Genomic DNA, 17825 nt, shown 5'->3' on the forward strand with positions numbered 1-17825 from the left:
ACAGACCCCCGGCCCCTCGAGGAGCCCAGCTAACGACTTCACCTACAACTTAAGTATTGCCAAACAACACACTTCCCTTCTTTTTTGCTGGTTCTTCATCCGCTTTGAGGATCTTGCCTACGGGTAACGCGTTTTTTCTGGAGCAGACTTGGGGAGGTTAGAGCTCTGAGCTAAGCAAAGATCTCGGCACTATTATTTACAAAACATATTACAGGCAAGAGAAAGCATAGCCTGCGAAAAAATACATTGCTAATGGGAAAAAATAAATAAAGAAAGAACTTGTGTATACGACAGGGTTTAAAATTAGCTCTTCACCATCCTCTGTGCCTGAAAGCGAAAGCACACTGAGCTGGAAGTGGAATCACAAGAGCAGAAATCCTCTTGGGCTACACTGGGGAGTCCTAAACCTAGAAAAAGGCAAAGAATAATCAGCCCTTTGTGGGTCAAACCAGAAACTTTCATTGAGTCAGGCTGAGAAAATTCCTCAGCCTCTGTAATCAAGACTACCGGGGCAGGAGGATGTACTGAACAGCCCAGTGGGACCCGCAGTAATTTTATTTATATAATTACTGAGGCACCCAATAGTTAGATTTTTATGTTCCACAGCGATCAACTCCTGAGGCAATTTATTCGTGTTAATCACCAGCTACAACTAACATTCTAGCGTTCCATGCAGAAGTGCCCATGTGCAGAATTGAGAGGATTGATCCTCTCTGATGAGCAAAATGCAGAAAACCAGAGAAAACTGTCGACATCTACCGGGATTAAGTTTCTTCCAAACTCTGCATCAAGTTGACCCAAACCCCAATTGCACTGTTGTGATCAGCAACTGCATCTCCCTGAGCAGAACACAAAGAAAATCGGGTATTTGCATGTTAAGGTGGTTGAAAACAAAGAAAATCTGGTTAAATCTGGTGGGCGGCCAGTCAGGAGAGTCAGGAGTGGTGTCTCCCAGGGCTGGGTGCTGGGGCCACTCCTCTTTAACATCCTTATGGATGATCTGGACAAGGGGATCGAGGGCACCCTCAGTCAGTTTGCAGGTGACACCCAGTTGGGGGGGAGTGTTGGTCTGCTCGAGGGCGGGGAGGCTGCAGAGAGACCTGGGCAGGCTGGAGCCATGGGCTGAGCCCAACTGGGGGAGTTTCACTGAGGGCAAATGCCGGGGGCTGCCCTTGGGCCACAACAACCCCCAGCAGGGCTACAGGCCTGGGGAGGAGTGGCTGGAGAGCTGCCGGTCAGAGAGGGGCTGGGGGGGTGAGAATGAGCCAGAGTGTGCCCAGGGGGCCAAGGAGGGCAATGGCATCCTGGCTTGTGTCAGCACTGGCGTGGCCAGCAGGGACAGGGAAGGGATCTGAGCCCTGGGCTCGGCACTGGGGAGGCCGCCCCTCGCTGAGGGGGTTCAGTTCTGGGCCCCTCACCCCAAAAAGGCCATTGAATGACTCGAGCGTGGCCAGAGAAGGGCAACGGAGCTGGGGCAGGGTCTGGAGCACAGGTCTGCTGGGGAGCGGCTGGGGGAACTGGGGGGGTTCAGTCTGGAGCAGAGGAGGCTGAGGGGAGACCTCCTGGCCCTCTGCAACTCCCTGCCAGGAGGGGGCAGAGAGGGGGGATGAGTCTCTGGAGCCAAGGCCCCAGCGCCAGGCCCCGAGGGAATGGCCTCAAGCTGCCCAGGGCAGGGTCAGGCTGGCTCTGAGGAAGGATTTCTGTGCAGAAGGGGCTGTTGGGCGTTGGAATGGGCTGCCCAGGGCAGGGGGGAGTCCCCGGGATCCCTGGGGGGGTTGAAGAGTCGGGCTGAGCCAGCGCTGAGGGATCTGGGGGAGTTGGGAACGGTCAGGGGGAGGGTCATGGTTGGGCTGGAGGAGCTGCAAGGGCTTTTCCAACCCAGACAGTTCTGGGAGTCTGTGAAAATCAGATATTTGTGTGTTAAAAGGGTCTGACAAGAACCAGGGGCAGGGCAAACAGAGGGCAGGATCCTGTGACCAAAAAGGCAGAGCCACGCTCAGGAGGGAAGCAAAGCGCCTGGCGTAAACGAGCACGGAGGAAGACAGCACAGGACCAGCATTACACCCCGAAAACCAGCCCCGTGCTGGGAAACTGCCCCTGGAAGCAGCCCAGAAGCTCCTCCGCCATTCGGGAGGAGGACAAGCAATGGCATCGGTATTGCAGAAGCTGGGGGTTAAACAGGGAGAAGGCAGGGTGGAGGCAGGAACCTGAAAAGCCAAGGTTTCAAAGGCCAGTTTGTGAATATTTGGGTTTGCCCCCTGTCAGCAGATTGCCACCTCAGAGCCTCTTCCGAGCAGCATTTATAGAAGTTCCAGATTTTTGGGCTACCAGCACTCTCCAGCTCCAGGCAGAGGTTTTCTCTGGAAGCTCTCAGCAAGTCTCTCTAACCCCCTGTCTAACCCTGCTCCTTCACCTTGTGATTCTCATGGCACCTTGTAGCTGGGCTGAGATAAAACCCCCCCACCTTTCACGGCACACATTCTTGAATTTAGATTCAATCAGAAATCCAGCACGCTTACAGCTATCATTGCCCCGTAAAAATGTGCTTACAAGGAGTAAATTTGATTTTGAATTTACATTGCAAACACCGAATTTGAAAACGAGGAATTCAAACATAAAAGCTCTGCCCAACGCTTGAGTTTTATTTTATGAAAAGCCCAACGCCTTATGGAACCGACCATCACCCTGTGTACTAGACTGGATCAACTCCCACTTGCAGAAACATCAAGGTTGTGATTATCTGTGCACGTCGGGGACTAAATAGAAGATAAAACCTCAAATTTCCCCCTTTCACTGCTTGGCAGCCATAAACCCTTCCTCTTTCTGATTCCTCAATTTTCAGTTAACTTTCACAGCCCGCAAAGCGGAACTTGAGAAGTTTCCTGGTGGTGTAACTCTGCTGCACGTTCCTCATTTCCAGCGGTACGGTCTGATTTTCCAAACCATGCTGCAAGTGCCTCGCTGGGGGATAACCCTGGGTTCAAGGACAGCGGGAAGGGAAGCAGAGTCTCCTGCACACCAACAGTTAAGCCACCAGGAATCTCCAGCACTCTTGAAGGACCGAACTGGTGACAGAGAGTTTCAGCACAGAGCAATTTCCCCAGCGCTGGCGAGGAGCTCGGGACCGACCTCTGAGAGCCGGCCTGGAGTTTGGCAAGCTGTGCAGGAAGCGTGTGCGTGTTTAGAGGCAAAACAAGCTGCTGCTGAGGTTATTTCATTGCGCTCTGCTCCCCTCCGCTGTCCGAGAGCGTTAACAGAGCCATCGGGCCCAGCCAGGGCCGCAGGGGAGCGGCACCTCGCCCGCACTTGGCCGAAGGTGGGCGAGTCGCACCCTCCTAAATCCAGCCGCCTCTCCTGGTTTAAATCAGGGCAGGCCTCAGGGTCACTTATATCCTGGTCTGGGCTGTGACATCCCCGGGCCTCACCCCATGGACCTTCCCGGACTGGGATCTGGGCTCCTGCTCCAGCAGACGTGGGGACGGGGGTTTCCAGCAGCGGGCGGTCGCAGTCGCGCTGACAATACAAGGCCTGAGGATGCTCGGGCTCCACAAGCCGAAGCTCAGCACGTTCAGGTGTAACACTCCGACAAGTACGGCTGTCTGGGTGGATAAGGAATTTCACGGCTTCCTCCTAACTCTCCCCATCAGGAGCTTCTTCGTGTTCGCCCCACCCCGGCCCTCTCCCCACCTCTTTTGTCCCTGTCCCCAAGTGAAGAGAACCAGCCTGTGACACTCCAAGGGAGGAACAGAACAGCAAAGTGTTAGCAGCTGCTTCACCCAAGCCCTTATCTCCTCATATCCCCCAACATCAGGACATGGACCTGCTCAGCCCGGCCAGAGGAGCCATGGAGATGCTGGGGGGGCTGGAGCCCCCCTGTGAGAACAGGCTGAGAGAGTTGGGGGGTTCAGCTGGAGAAGAGAAGGCTCCGGGGAGACCTTAGAGCGGCCCCCCAGGGCTGAAAGGGGCTGCGGGAAAGGTGGGGGGGGACTCGTCATCAGGAGTGAAGAGATAGGATGAGGGGTAAGGGGTCTAAACTGACAGAGGGGAGATTTAGATCAGATCTAAGGCAGAAATTCTCCCCTGTGAGGGGGTGAGGCCCTGGCACAGGCTGCCCAGAGAAGCTGTGGCTGCCCCCTCCCTGGAAGGGTTCCAGGCCAGGTTGGACGGGGCTTTGGGCAACCTGGGCTGGTAGAAGGTGGCCCTGCCCGGGGCAGGGGGTGGCACTGGATGGGCTTTAACATCCCTTCTAGCCCAAACCAGTCTGGGATTCAATGATCCCCTCTAACAGGGGATGCTCTGGAGGCACCTCACCAGCCGCAGGGGCAGCCAAACCCAGGCCCGGCCGCGTCCTGGTTCCAGCCGGGACAGAGCCAACTCCCCCTCTCAGCAGGTGGCACAGCGCTGCGGTTCGGACTCAGCACGGCATCTGGTACGAGAAGAACGTCGACAACACGCTGATGTTTTCAGCTGTTGCTAAGAAATCAAGGAGTTTTCAACTCCCCCCGTCCTGCCAGCACGCAGGTGCACAGGCTGGGAGGGAGCAGAGCCAAAACAAGGGCCTCAAAGTGCCCACTGGCACATTCCACATCACAACGTCCCGCTCCGTGGGGAGGCGAGGCCTGGCCGGGACGCTCGCTCTTTCCTGGGATTGTGGTCTCGGGATTTTCCCTCAGCTGGCTGGGGACAGGCTGGGCATGAGTTGGCATTTGTGCATCACTCGTTTGTATATTCTATTATCATTATTATTTCAATTTTTATTGGCATTTATTCAGTTTTTATTGATTGGCTCATGCCAATCGGGTGCCCTGCTGATGCTGAGGAGTGGTCCCGACCCACCTTTGCTGGCCCAAGCCCACAACACACCAGTCCACTGAAGTAAAAGCAAACCTGATTTTCTGCCAGTTCAGAAAAGATTCATGGAATCATTCAGGTTGGAAAAGACCCTTAAGACTGAGTCTAACCATTAACGCTCCCAAGTCCACCACTAAACCACAACCCTAAGCGCCACATTTTTAGCTCCCTCTGGACCCAGGTGAGACTTGGGGCTGCCAGGAGGGAAGAGGAGAGCATCGGACCAGTGGCAGAGAGAGTGAGGAGTCACATAAATGAGCCAAAGATGCACCCGAGATGCTGCCACCAGAGTGGGCACAGCTTCCTCCCCCTCCCCTCCGGGCTCTGGCACTTCTCGGAGCTTTTTACAAGTTCGGTTCCCCAAGGAGAGGAGGAGTGCTACAGCTACCTCGAGGGCAGGTTCAAGGTTAACCCAAGAGCTGCCTACCAAGCCAGAACAGAGGTCTACACGTGAGAGCAGCCAGATCCTGAAGCAGGAGCTTCGCCGGGAGCAGAGCAAACACCGTGCTGCCTCCTCAGAGCATCTCCAGCCTCCAGAGATTCACAAGCTGCTCTTGGGCCAGGCTGGACGGGGCTTTGGGCAACCCGGGCTAGTGGAAGGTGTCCTGGCCCATGGCAGGGGGGTGGAACCGGAGGATCTCTAAGGTCCCTCCCAACCCAAACCAGTTTATAATTTACTCTCCAACTCAAACAGGTGGCTGCTACCAGCAAAGGTTGTCCCCTCTCCCTCCCATCTCCAGGTAGCCCTCCCCTTCACCTCCAGCAGCGATGGCAGCGGGACAAGCCACTAAAACTCAGCAGTTCAACAGAAAAATATCCAGGGGAGAAAAAAAAACCAAGCTGTGGAGCAGGTCTCACAATCACTAGCAGAGACACAAAGACAGTCTGCAGGCTTTGGCAGCAGGCAACTCCTGGTCGAGGTGAGCGCACGACTTGGAGAGGGAGGAGAATGTAGCAAACGGCGTCACAGATAAACTAGTCTCCAATTAGTCCTATTATTTGCGTCCCCAAACACGTGTCAGTTTGGTTGTTTCAAGGGAGAAATCTGCTGCAGAGTTAACAGGAGCCACTGTCCCACGTCAGACCGAGGTCCAGAGAGACGAGACGCCACCTCTCACGCCTGGGGAAAAGGCTAATCAAGGCAACATCGACTCTCCCTACCAAACTTCTACCAGCAAACAGCAGTGTTGGTCCTTCCGAGGGCAGAAATTACAGCCAGACGTTGTGTTTTATAAAACAATCCATCCTCCCGAGATGCTTTTCCAGTTCTTCTACAGTTCTGGCCTAGCACACCATCACTGTGGGGAGCGATTACACGATCTGGGGGCGACCTGACGAGGTGTCTGCCTCTGAAACCTGCTGCCTGGCGGGGTCCCATCTCATCTCTCCACACGAGAAGCACGGACTGATTTGAAACAAGGAGAAAAACACATTTCTGTCTGCGTGCCCTCTGGAAAATCCAGCTCAGAGGCTGCCCCGGGGCTGAGAGGAGAAGCTTTGGTGACAGCACAAGCGCACTGGGGTTCCGTCCCAGAGATTTTTGGCCTCCGTGATTCACAAACCTGAGTCTCTGAACAGAAATTGGCAACGTTCGACTTGGGGAAACAGCGGGATTTATGGATGAGGCAGGGCAGAACCCAGCTGTCACAGCCTCTGGTGCTCAGGACATGATAAACACCTCAAAGCCATCCTGCCCTACAGACCCACAGTGACCACACCCCGGGGGAGGCTGGAGCCGTTAACTGTGGGGACGAGAGAAGTTTCCAAGATGAGAAAGTTATAAAAAAAAAAAAAAGCGTCAGGGAATCACAAATAAAATTTGAAGACTTTGCCTTCAAAAGAAGTCAATTAGAAGTTACGTATTTTAAGAAGTGTATTCTGCTTCTTTACCTTCCCCTTATGTTTATTTTCCTGCTTTCTACTGAGATGATTTCTCCTCAAACACACATAAAAGATCCTTTTCCTTACTGTGAGCATTTCGAGATCCATATTCCCGAATGCCTACAGCTTATTTCTTCTACCTGTTACTAAAGGAAATCGAAAGAGAGGAATCAAACACCGTAAACTGAGAATAATCAACTCCTGATTCCTCGAGTAAGCTGGAGGATAATCAACTCCTTTGTTTCTGTATCACAAGCTGTATTAACAAAAGAAGTGAGAGTGCTATTAGGGGAAGACCCAACCTTTCCCCAGGCTTTCAGAGATTCCATCGACTCGCAGAACATTTACTTTCAGCCCCAGGAATAACAAGGAGCTCAGGTGCCTGACAGTCATCCCACGCAAGCAGAACCGCGCCCCTGAAGTGAAGGCCATCAGGATCTCAGACTTTTCCCAATTTAAGAGTTGTATCTGTCCAGACCGTGCTTCCGCAGCGCTTGCCATGACCGAGAAGATTTGTCCACCTACCAGCAGTCTAAAGGAGCTAAAAAACATATCTAGTTATCAGACTGGCAACGTTGCTTTGGAATAGAGTTCTGCCTGGGCTGAAGCTCGGCGCTCCAGCTATCGCCCGCTCCCCACGCACACGGTAAACACCCAGTAAATAAAGGTACTTTGTCACGCAGTGAACCAAGCAGGAGACCGCACGTTTAGCACAGGACAAGAATGTGTACGTGGGCAGCTACTGCCAAGCAAACTCAGCCAGCACCCTGCTTCATCAGGGGCAACACCGGGGTAGGAACCTCCCCTTCCTGCCCTGCCCCGAGGTGGGGTGGGACAGCCTGGGGTAATCGCCTTATGGATAAACAACAACCCCGAAGAGGAGGGGGCAGCAAACTGTGCCAAGGGATGGAAGCGAGCAGCCAGGAACTCCAGCCTCAACACCAACACCTCTTTCCTTCTCCACTCAGGAGGCAAAAAATCTTTTGGGCAAGGAGAAAAGCAAAGATGTTTACCTGTCAGCGTAAGCCAAGTATATATTCCAATCTGCAAAACGCTGCTTTGCATGCAGATACTAATCCCGTGGATATTACTCCATACTCCCAGTGGCACAACTTCACTTAAACACCACCCAAAGAGCAAATCTGTCTGCAGAGGCCCCACGTTTTCACAGCACCCCCAGAAAATCTCCCACACCCGCTCCCAGGAGGAAGGCAGGACCTGCCTGTGCACTGCAGTTCCTAAAGGCACAGGGAACAGGGCGATGCCACTCATCCCCTGCCCCTAAATGCCATTCCTCACGGTGTTTCAGCCACACAAGACCCAATACACAGTTATTGAACACAAGGCACTAAATCTTTGCTCTAGGAAGAGGACGAGGTGTTTCTTCGGGGGCGATGACTTGCAAAGCTCAGAGCAATGCAATATCTGCAGCAAACAGACAGCGCCGGTCTTTCATCTCATTACTGCCACATCCAGTGAGATAAGCAAACCTTTCGAGCTGGTGGAGAGCAGCTACAATCAAGGGTTAGGAAAAAACCATTCCCAGCGTGTTTATGCTTTTATTTTGGTCCTTATCTTTCACGCTTTATTATCCCGAGCAGCAGTTCCACTCCTCGGAGCTCCTCGTGCCCATCTGAAGTCAAACCTCTACACGACAGCCCTTTTTCACTCTTAGCAATATTACTGCGTTGCTCTTCCCTCAATAGTTTTGGTAGCAAAGGGCTGACCTGCGGCCGAAGCGAGGCGACACGGCAACGCAGGAGTAACCGAGTGTTGGCAATAGCTTATTTCTACTAAACTGTTTGGTCTGTCAGGTTAAGAATCAAACAGCAAGGAAACTTCTTCGCTTTGATTTCAGATAAACGCTGCTGATGTAACTGTCTCTGAAAAACGGCCCGAGGCACTTGGCTCCAGATTGTTTTTTAGGCAAAACTTAAAACTTCCCCAAGCTGCTAGAAATGATGAAAACGCGGGACTTGCACGACTGGGGCAACCACAGGTCAGGCCAGTGTGGCAGAAACAGCCTGGGCTGTACCACAGCGGTGATAATGACACGGCTAAAAGGCGTACAGCATCCCCTACCACGGAAACAGTTAGAGCTGCGTCTGGGCGCTACCTTTTTTCCCTTAAGTACCCGGGATAGCTCATTTCCCCCTGAGGTATTGCGGCGCTGGGGTAATGAGGCGCACGGGCAGGATAACCACTGGGGAGAGGCAGCACCTCTAATTAGGAGCGGGCAGGAGCGACTGCGAGGCCTCGGAGAGTCACAGGAACCCGCTCCGATATTGTGACACACCGGTAAAGAGCGAGGCCCAGGCCCGCGGCTGGGAAAGTCACTCCAGAGCCGGGGGGGAGGCCGGGGACACGCCTGGGCCCCGGGGCCTCGGCCGCCCCGTCCTCTCAGCGGGACTCACCGGGCTCCAGCAGATGAGCGAGTCCGTGTCGGGATCCTCCACCAGGGTCCACAGCTTGGTGAGGAAAGCGGGCACGTTACTGCCGCCGGGGCCGGCGCCCACCGCCGCCGCGCCAGGCCCCTCCATGGCGGCGGCCGCTGCGCCCTGAGGGCCCGGCTGCAGGCCCCGGGGCAGGCCGCGGCGCGCCGGCGCCCCCCCCGAGAAGCCGCCGCCAGGTGGGGCTTGCGGCGGGCCGAGGCGGGAGGGCGGGGCGGTGCGGGGCTCAGTGCCACCGGCGGCCGCCGCCGCGGGGCCAGGCCGCTGCCTGCGCACTGCAACCCCCGGGGCCCAGCATGGCCGCCGCCATCTTGGGACGCCTCCGAGACAAGCCCCCCGCGCGGCGCCGCGGCGCGCACGCGCGGCCACGCCCCCCGCCCGCCCCGGGGACACGCCCCCCTCCCGCTGCCGTCAGCGGAGCCGCGCCACGCGCATGCGCCGCCCTCCGCGCGGCCCCACCCCGCCACCGCCCTCCCCCCGCTGTGCGCATGCGCCGCCCCGCCCACCGCCGCCTCCCGCCCAGTGCCCGGTGCCGCGCATGCGCACCGCGGGAAGGCGGGACGGCGCATGCGCGCGGCGCCGGGTCACCTCTCCCCTTTGACCCCACCCCAGTTTTCTCCCCCCCCCCCAACAGCGCCCGCTCGCCGCCACCGGGGGTGGGGGAAGGGGGGGGAAGGGGGGGAAGGGAGGGGCCGAGGAAGGCGGAAAAGCGTCGGCCGGGAGGGGGAGGGGCGGCGCCGTGACCTCTGACCCGCGCGCACGTGGTGCGTGGCGGGGCCGGCGCACGCGGAGCGGCGGGGCCGGAGCCATGGAGCAGGTCGGGGCGCGGCGCGTTGCCATGGTGACGGGCGCTGAGGGAGGGCGGCGGGGCCGGTCGGGCCTGGGCGAGGAGGGAAAGGTGGGGGGGGGGAGCGGACCGGGCCGCGCGGCTCCTCCGGGGAGCGGGGCCCGCCGCTGACGGCCCCCCCGCCCCGTTCCCTTCCAGCCGAGTCCCGCCGGCGAGAGCGAGGAGCTGACGGACAGCGAGGAGAGCGTCTACTCGGGGCTGGAGGACTCGGGCAGCGACAGCACCTCGGCGGGGGAGGAGGAGGAGGAGGAGGACCCGGAGGAAGGCCCCGGCGGCAGCTCGCCCCCCCGGACACACGTAAGGGCTGAGCGGCTCCTCCCGGGTCGGGGCGGGGGGAGAGGGGGTCCCGGTGACCGCCGGGAAACGCCATTTTAGGGGCGGGGGGGCGAGGCCCGGCACTTCCCGCGGCGGGGGCTGGGGCAGGCGGCTCCGGGGGTCCCGGCCCACCCCGCCGGCCGGCGCTTCTCGGGTTCTCCCTCGAAAATAACGGCCGGTGGAGGCCAATCCGTGCGGTTTCCATCCCTGCCCCGCCGCCGCCGGTGCCTGGAGGAGGAGGAGGAGCGGGCGTGAGGAAGGCCCCGTGCCCCACGTTGGTTCCCCCCCCCCCTTCTGTAAACTGTGGAGAAAACCCGAAATCAAACCTGCGTGTGTAAACCAGAGCGAAACGCCTGCGAAGAGGAATGTTGTTCAGACCGGGATTTATTTTACTTTTCGCCTTTTTTCTTTAGTTTACAAGCAGGAGCCCGGGCTGCGGGGCTGCCCGTCGAGGCCCCGGGGGGTGCTGGGGAAGGGTCCCGCAGGTTGGTTCCCCCAGCTCCCGTCTCCTGGGGTTCAGGGGTGTCTGAGCGCCGGGGATTAGCGAGGAGGAGCCGGGGGGGGGGTGTGGAGCCGGGGGTGCCGCCGCTGCTTCCGACTCTCGATGTGTGTGTTGGGATGAGGGCAGCTGGAGCGCTGCCCGTTTGCTAACGGGGAAGCAGCTTCAGTGCCAGATTGGGTTTCTAGATTCGGTATTTGGAGTGATGCTTCTCTCCTAGATAGTAGATTTTTTAAAAAAATATCATAAAGACATAGTGTTTCCTGTTTCAGGCAGGGCAGGCACAAATACTGAAAAATTCACACTCAGGTTCATCTTGAGATATTCAGTATACGCATCCCTGGTACTTGGGGCCCGGCAGCCACAAGCTTGTTAACAAAAAATTCATTATTGTTATTATCCCGGCTCTCTGGGTCTGTGTATTCACCGATCTGTTTGGATGATGGATGAAGGGTTTACCACGGTCTGGAGTAGAAGTTTAGCAGGAAGTTCCTCTCGTAACCCCCTTAGGGGTGTCCCGGCGTGCCTGGGGTGCGGCGTTGCTGCTCAGCCTGGCTTGGGTTGTCCACAGCCGCCTCTTCCCACCCTCTCGACGCCTTCGTTTTTGTCCTTCAGCAGCCGCTCACGAATCCACAGCGTGGGCTGGGCCCAGCAGCTGCTCCAGCCCAGAAATCGCTCTGGGGAAGCAGAGCTGTGGGTTTTGGTGTTTTGTTTTGGTTTTTTTTTTCTGTTTTGCTTTTCGGAACAATTTGTCCCCTGCTCCGTGCTGTGATGTCACGCGCTTTGTGCCTCCTAAAAAAGAGCAACAGCGGTCCCAGCAGAACCGAGGGGGTCGGGGGCGGTTGATCCGGAGCCCTGTTCCCACTGCTGTGCAACACGACCCTTTTTTGGTCCCGTGGCTGCTGCTTTGGGCAGGGTTGGCCTGTTGGTTTTGTTGCAACATCTCAGTGAAGTCAGATTCCCCATTCCCTTTCTTGCTTCTCCTTCTGCCTTTGGGGCTTTTGCTGTGCAAAGGCAGCAGCGTCTCAGCAGAAGGAGGGGAGTGGGAGCCCTGTGTGCTGCTGGGCTGCGTGTGGGGAGTTACCTGGCCCAAAATGCTGCTATCCTGAGCGGGGAATGTTAGAGACAGGGCAGAGCTTGGCTGGATTTCCTCTGCGGGGGGTACCTGGAGGGGTTTCGCAGAGGAAAAAAACATAAAACACGGTGGACTCAGCCAGGAATATGTTTACCTGTTGTTTCTGTTTGGGGGGGGGAAAAAAAAATGCTCCTTGCAAAGGCGTCGCGTTCCCAGTGCAGAGTTTGGTCTGTTCAGACCCTTTTCTTCTCTGAGGTCCTGCAGGGAAATAAATCCACGGTCTGTGCCGCTGTCGCTTCTGATGTGCAGCACCCAAAGTGCTGTCTGAGGGAGCTGGGAACCCTGGCCCAGGGGTTTTCTTCTCTTCCTTCCTTGCAGGGTCTTTGCGTAACACCATGAGTAAATGGGTGGAAAACTGCTCTGTTACAGTGGTGGAAGCTTTGGTGGGTCAGGCAGCTTTCCAGAGGGACTCGGTGATGCTGATGGATGAAATTTAGAATTTGACGTTGCATCCAGAGCTGTCTGGGGGAGAAGGGTCTGGGGGTTCTCAGTGACCAGCAGCTGAGCAGGAGCCAGCAGTGTGCCCGGGTGGCCAAGAAAGCCAACGGCCTCCTGGCTTGGGTCAGCACTAGTGTGACCAGCAGGAGCAGGGAGGTGACAGTCCCTGTGCTCTGCACTGGGGAGGCCACACCTGGAGGTTGCGTCCAGGTCTGGGCACCTCAATCCCAGAGAGATCTGGAGGGGCTGGAGCGAGGGCAGAGGAGGGCAGCGAGGCTGGGGAAGGGCTGGAGAATCAATCCTGTGAGGAGGCAGGGCAGGAGCTGGGAGTGTTCAGTGTGAGGAGGAGGAGGCTGAGGGGAGCCCTCATCCCTCTCTGCAGCTCCTGCCAGGACATTGCAGAGAGGCTGGGGCTGGGCTCTGCTCCCAGGGGATCAGGGACAGGACAAGAGGGAACGGCTGGAAACTGCCCCAGGGGAGGCTCAGGCTGGGCAGGAGGAGAAAATGTTTCCCAGCAAGAGTGGTCCGAGAGTGGAAGAGGCTGCCCAGGGAGGGGGGAGTCCCCATCCCTGGGGGGGTTTCAGGGCCGTTGGGATGAGCTGTGGGGGATGTGGGGTAGGGGAGAGCTTTGTAGAGTCGGGCTGAGGGTTGGACTCGATGACCCCGAGGGGCTTTTCCAGCCTGAAGGATTCTGGGATTCTGTGAAACTGCTCGGGAGCTGGCGGAGAGGAGAGGTAAATCACAACGGAAAACGTCCCGGGAGCATCTCGAGTCTTCCCTTGGCCGTTGCTCTACGCAGCACCCGGCGTTTGCTCTTTGTTGAAGAGTTTCACCAGACTGGGTGTATCTAGTTTTCTAAAAGCTTGTTACTTGCCTTTGGAAAGCTGCTCGCTGCTTCCTGGGTGGGAAATGTTGGAGAAGAAAAGAGAGCTTACACATGGGGAGGGAACGGGCTGCTTGTGGGACAGCTCTGAGCTGGGTCTGTCCTTGGGCCGCTCTGTGTCTGCCGGCTCGTAATGCCGGGATTTAAACATGACCTCGTGGCTTTGGGGCGGGAATGAAGAGAACAAGCTTCTGCTTAGAAAATAATTCACTTGCTAGCACTGGAGAGTTGTTAGTTTGCCTTGGATAGATATGTTTAATTTTGAATGAGGTCTGGTCTCTTAATTGCAGACTTAAAACCTTTGATTTTATTTTTTATTTTTTTCTTCGTTGGCTCCCCAGTAGGCAAATCTGCTTAATTTACTAGGAGTTAGTTATGAAAACACTATTAAAAGGCAAGCTAAAATTTTACTTGGATTGGTTGGGATGCCAAAACCTACTGGGGGATTATTTTTTGTTGTGTTTGAGAGAGGAGGAGTGACCGTGGGTGTCTGTGGCCACATCTGAGGGCTTGTCAGGTGTGGGAGCTGCCGTGGGCTGAGACCCGCCGTGCGTGGCAGGTTGCCACGGGGCCATTCCCTCAGCTCGCTCTGGCGTGACCTCGACCCTGCCTGCAGGCCCACTGCCCCACACACCCACTGCTTTTTTTTTAAAAAAAATTATTTTATTCGTTTTGCTGTGCTCTGTACAAGCAGTTTAGCCGGAGCGATGTGCAAACCTTAAACTGTCCTCAGGTGCCACCAAACCCGTTTTTATTCTGGCAAAGCAGAATTGTCAGGTTCTTAGTTAAAAAAACGTGAAAAAGAGAAGAAAAGGACTCCAGAAATAAACACGGCTCTGAGTGTCCTTGACGTTAATCTGCGGCTTTGGCTGCTGGTTGGGATCCCCTCGAGCAGGGAGCGGAGGACACTGTGCCCCTGGAGTGCTCCGGGGAGACCTTGCGGGGGGTTTAACCCTGGTGAGAGAGGAAATGGTGTAACTTACACCTCTGCCAGCAGCCTCCTCCGCAGGGGGCTCGTCCCTGCTGCTTTTGGGGGGATTTAAAGCTTGCCTGCGAGTTTATAGTTGGTTCTTGGATGTGGTTTTTTTTGTTTAGTAGGTTGGTGCGGTGGCTTTGGTCCTTCTGGGAGTGTTGCCTGTGAAGAGGTATCTGAGCAGCAGGGATCTCTGGAGGCTGCTCTCTTCTGCCTTTGTTTAGCTTGTTCGCAGAAATTTAATTGATTTTTAGCCCTGAGCTTAAAACATGTGGCAGATTACACCGCATTCATTACCCACACAGCGCAGCGCTGCCGGGGACGTGGTGTGCTGGTGCCCAAAGCAGCCGTTGGCTGTAGTGCAGAGGTGTTGTTCTTAGTTGGGGGGGAGAGCCCCCAGTTCTTCCTGCTCCTCGCACATAGGTAACGATGTGCCCGCACGGGGCGCGGAGCCTCCGGGGCAGTGGCACTGACACCGTGTTGTCACAGCAGGCTCACGAACTGCGCGGCCAGTGGCTGCTCCGACAGCTGCCAGGGCCGAGTGTTTCCCATCTCCAGCCTCGTCCTCTCCCTTCTGGTTCTGCTCTGTCTCACAAGATGTTTCCTTCAGCCCATTCGGCGTGACCCAGAGTCGTCTTTCCTCCTCTGGAGGTAGTCTATCTTCCACAATGTGAGCGGGTTGAATTGGCTCCTTGGGGCATGGGGTCAGGAGCCCAGCGGGCACACGGGGAGCAGCCAGAGGAAGGTGGGAGGGGAATCCCAGAACCATCTGGGTTGGAAAAGCCCTTGAACTCCTCCAGCCCCACCATGACCCTCCCCTGACCGTTCCCAACTCCCCCAGATCCCTCAGCGCTGGCTCAGCCCGACTCTTCAACCCCCCCAGGGATCCCGGGGACTCCCCCCTGCCCTGGGCAGCCCATTCCAACGCCCAACAGCCCCTTCTGCACAGAAATCCTTCCTCAGAGCCAGCCTGACCCTGCCCTGGGCAGCTTGAGGCCATTCCCTCGGGGCCTGGCGCTGGGGCCTTGGCTCCAGAGACTCATCCCCCCTCTCTGCCCCCTCCTGGCAGGGAGTTGCAGAGGGCCAGGAGGTCTCCCCTCAGCCTCCTCTGCTCCAGACTGAACCCCCCCAGTTCCCCCAGCCGCTCCCCAGCAGACCTGTGCTCCAGACCCTGCCCCAGCCCCGTTGCCCTTCTCTGGCCACGCTCGAGTCATTCAATGGCCTTTTTGGGGTGAGGGGCCCAGAACTGAACCCCCTCAGCGAGGGGCGGCCTCCCCAGTGCCGAGCCCAGGGCTCAGATCCCTTCCCTGTCCCTGCTGGCCACGCCAGTGCTGACACAAGCCAGGATGCCGTTGCCCTCCTTGGCCCCCTGGGCACACTCTGGCTCATTCTCACCCCCCCCCAGCCCCTCTCTGACCGGCAGCTCTCCAGCCACTCCTCCCCAGGCCTGTAGCCCTGCTGGGGGTTGTTGTGGCCCAAGGGCAGCCCCCGGCATTTGCCCTCAGTGAAACTCCCCCAGTTGGGCTCAGCCCATGGCTCCAGCCTGCCCAGGTCTCTCTGCAGCCTCCCCGCCCTCGAGCAGACCCACACTCCCACCCAGCTGGGTGTCACCTGCAAACTGACTGAGGGTGCCCTCGATCCCCCCGTGTAGATCATCCATAAGGATGTTAAACAGGAGCGGCCCCAGCACCCAGCCCTGAGTGACACCACTCCTGACCGGATGCCCACCAGATTTAACTGGATATTTTTAGACGGGCTCTGAGGAAGGATTTCTGTGCAGAAGGGGCTGTTGGGCGTTGGAATGGGCTGCCCAGGGCAGGGGGGAGTCCCCGGGATCCCTGGGGGGGTTGAAGAGTCGGGCTGAGCCAGCGCTGAGGGATCTGGGGGAGTTGGGAACGGTCAGGGGGAGGGTCCTGGTTGGGCTGGAGGAGCTGCAAGGGCTTTTCCAACCCAGATGATTCTGGGATTCTGTAACTGTTCCCCACAACTCTGGGCCCTGCCATCCAGCCAGTTTTTCACCCAGCGATGCGAAGGGCTGCCCTGCAGCCCCGCTGATGCTGGATTTCTTGCCCAGAGTCCCAGGCCTGATCTTTACATTCCTCTTGCACGTTCTGCTGCGCGCGCTCGCTCTAGCCCGGACAGCTCTCTTGCTGCTTTTCCCGACTGAAGGCTTTGCTCTGTCTTGTGAAAATCGGCTTTGAACCTGCCTTTAGACATCCCAGTCGACAGCAGTTTGCTCCAACACCCCATGTGCCTTTCCACTGGCGTGGGCACCTGAACTGGTGCCGGAGAAACCTCCTCCCCTCCAGATTTTCACGCTTGATGTTAAAAGACACCGTTGTTCTCGGGGAACAGCCTGTCACGGCGCATGTCCCTTGAGCCAGGCACTGGAGTGCTTTTGGAGGGGTTTGTGCACGTCCTGTGTCTCTCAATTTGGGGTTCTTCTGGCTGTCCAGGAAGTTAAACAAGGCTGGGGAGGATCCCCAGGCTGCTGCTTCCAGAGACTTCCAGGCGACGCGCAGGAGAGCCGAGCACGTGGGGCGCTTGGGGATCGTCAGGAGGGTCTCCTGCTCTGCCAGGGAGATGTGGAGAGCGTCAGGGAGCTGCTGGAGAGGGACGGTGTGCGGACAGAGCAGGGAAGGGGAAAGCTTGCAGATGCTCTGTGATTACTCTGAGGTTTCCTGCTGAGAGACCAGACAGCAAGGAGCCTTGCTTGCTCGGGTTGCCAAAGCTTTTCTGGAGGCTCGGCATCGTGGTCCTGCCGGGGAGGCCTCTCTGGGGCTCCGGGAGGAGCTGGGAGCTCTGAGCCCCAGTCGGAGAGGACTCTGCTCACGCCACACCACCCAGCACGGAGCTGTGGGGCTGTTGTGCCAACCAGCTCCTTTAATCGTGGGCTCTCACTGCTGCCATAAAACCTGCAGTGCTCTCCCGGTGAGAGCTGATGATCTGGAGGGTGCCGGAGCCAAGCTGATGCTTTTTGGCTGCTCTGCTCTTAGTTTTGTCCTGCTCCATCCGTGGAAGTAGCAGCTCTGGCAAGAGACAAACCGTTTAGGTGCAGGGGAGGCGTTACTGCTCTCTGAACATTTTGGTGTTTGAAATACTCTGCCTGGAAGTTTTTTATTTTTCCCTGGTGAGGTGAAATGGTTTGTGACTGTTGTGTTGAACCAGCCTAGACAAGCGATGGGAGGACTGACAGCTCCCGAGACCGTGAAACACAGACGGGTTCAGGACGTGTTGGTCTCTGTGCAGAATTCAAGGTGAAGTTCCTCTCCAGAGCCGTGCTCCTTCTCACGATCCTGGTGGTTACCTGCAGCTCTCTCTGAGGAGATGCTTTTGGGAAGCTGGAATGTAAGAAGCCTTGTCTTTAGGGCTTAAAAAACCCCACGGAGGAGTAAAGGCAGCCTCTCTCGAGGACAGAAAAGAGAAATCCTGTGCTGCGAGCCAGCGCTGGCGCCTCAGCCCATGCAGAAGTGTTAATCCGGTCTGAGCAGCAAGGTGCTGAACTGAGTTGTGCTGTCGCAGCTCCCTTCGGGATCCAGGAGCGAGAAAGGCC

At 57.1% G+C, this 17825-nt stretch overlaps 2 protein-coding genes across 6 annotated transcripts in view; one reads left to right on the forward strand and one right to left on the reverse strand.

The window, feature by feature from the left end:
- HSF1 (heat shock transcription factor 1) overlaps positions 1-9513 on the reverse strand; it is a 71897-nt gene extending 62384 nt beyond the window's left edge. For all 4 annotated transcript variants that reach the window (XM_074898279.1, XM_074898277.1, XM_074898278.1 and 1 more), the window contains exon 1: positions 9147-9513. In XM_074898279.1, the coding sequence (XP_074754380.1) occupies positions 9147-9272 (126 nt within the window). In that variant the 5' untranslated portion in view covers positions 9273-9513. The remainder of the gene's footprint in view (positions 1-9146) is intronic.
- Positions 9514-9884: 371 nt separating this feature from the next.
- Positions 9885-17825, forward strand: part of BOP1 (BOP1 ribosomal biogenesis factor) — a 64160-nt gene continuing 56219 nt past the window's right edge. The window contains exons 1-3 of one of the 2 annotated variants that reach the window (XM_074898294.1): positions 9885-9999; positions 10168-10326; positions 10453-10464. In XM_074898294.1, coding sequence (XP_074754395.1) covers positions 9991-9999; positions 10168-10326; positions 10453-10464 — 180 coding nt within the window. In that variant the 5' untranslated portion in view covers positions 9885-9990. The remainder of the gene's footprint in view (positions 10000-10167; positions 10327-10452; positions 10465-17825) is intronic. The other variant, XM_074898293.1, reaches the window with a different exon arrangement.

The sequence above is a fragment of the Athene noctua genome, chromosome 2 (genome assembly GCF_965140245.1).
Source record: "Athene noctua chromosome 2, bAthNoc1.hap1.1, whole genome shotgun sequence".
Lineage (NCBI taxonomy): Eukaryota > Metazoa > Chordata > Aves > Strigiformes > Strigidae > Athene > Athene noctua.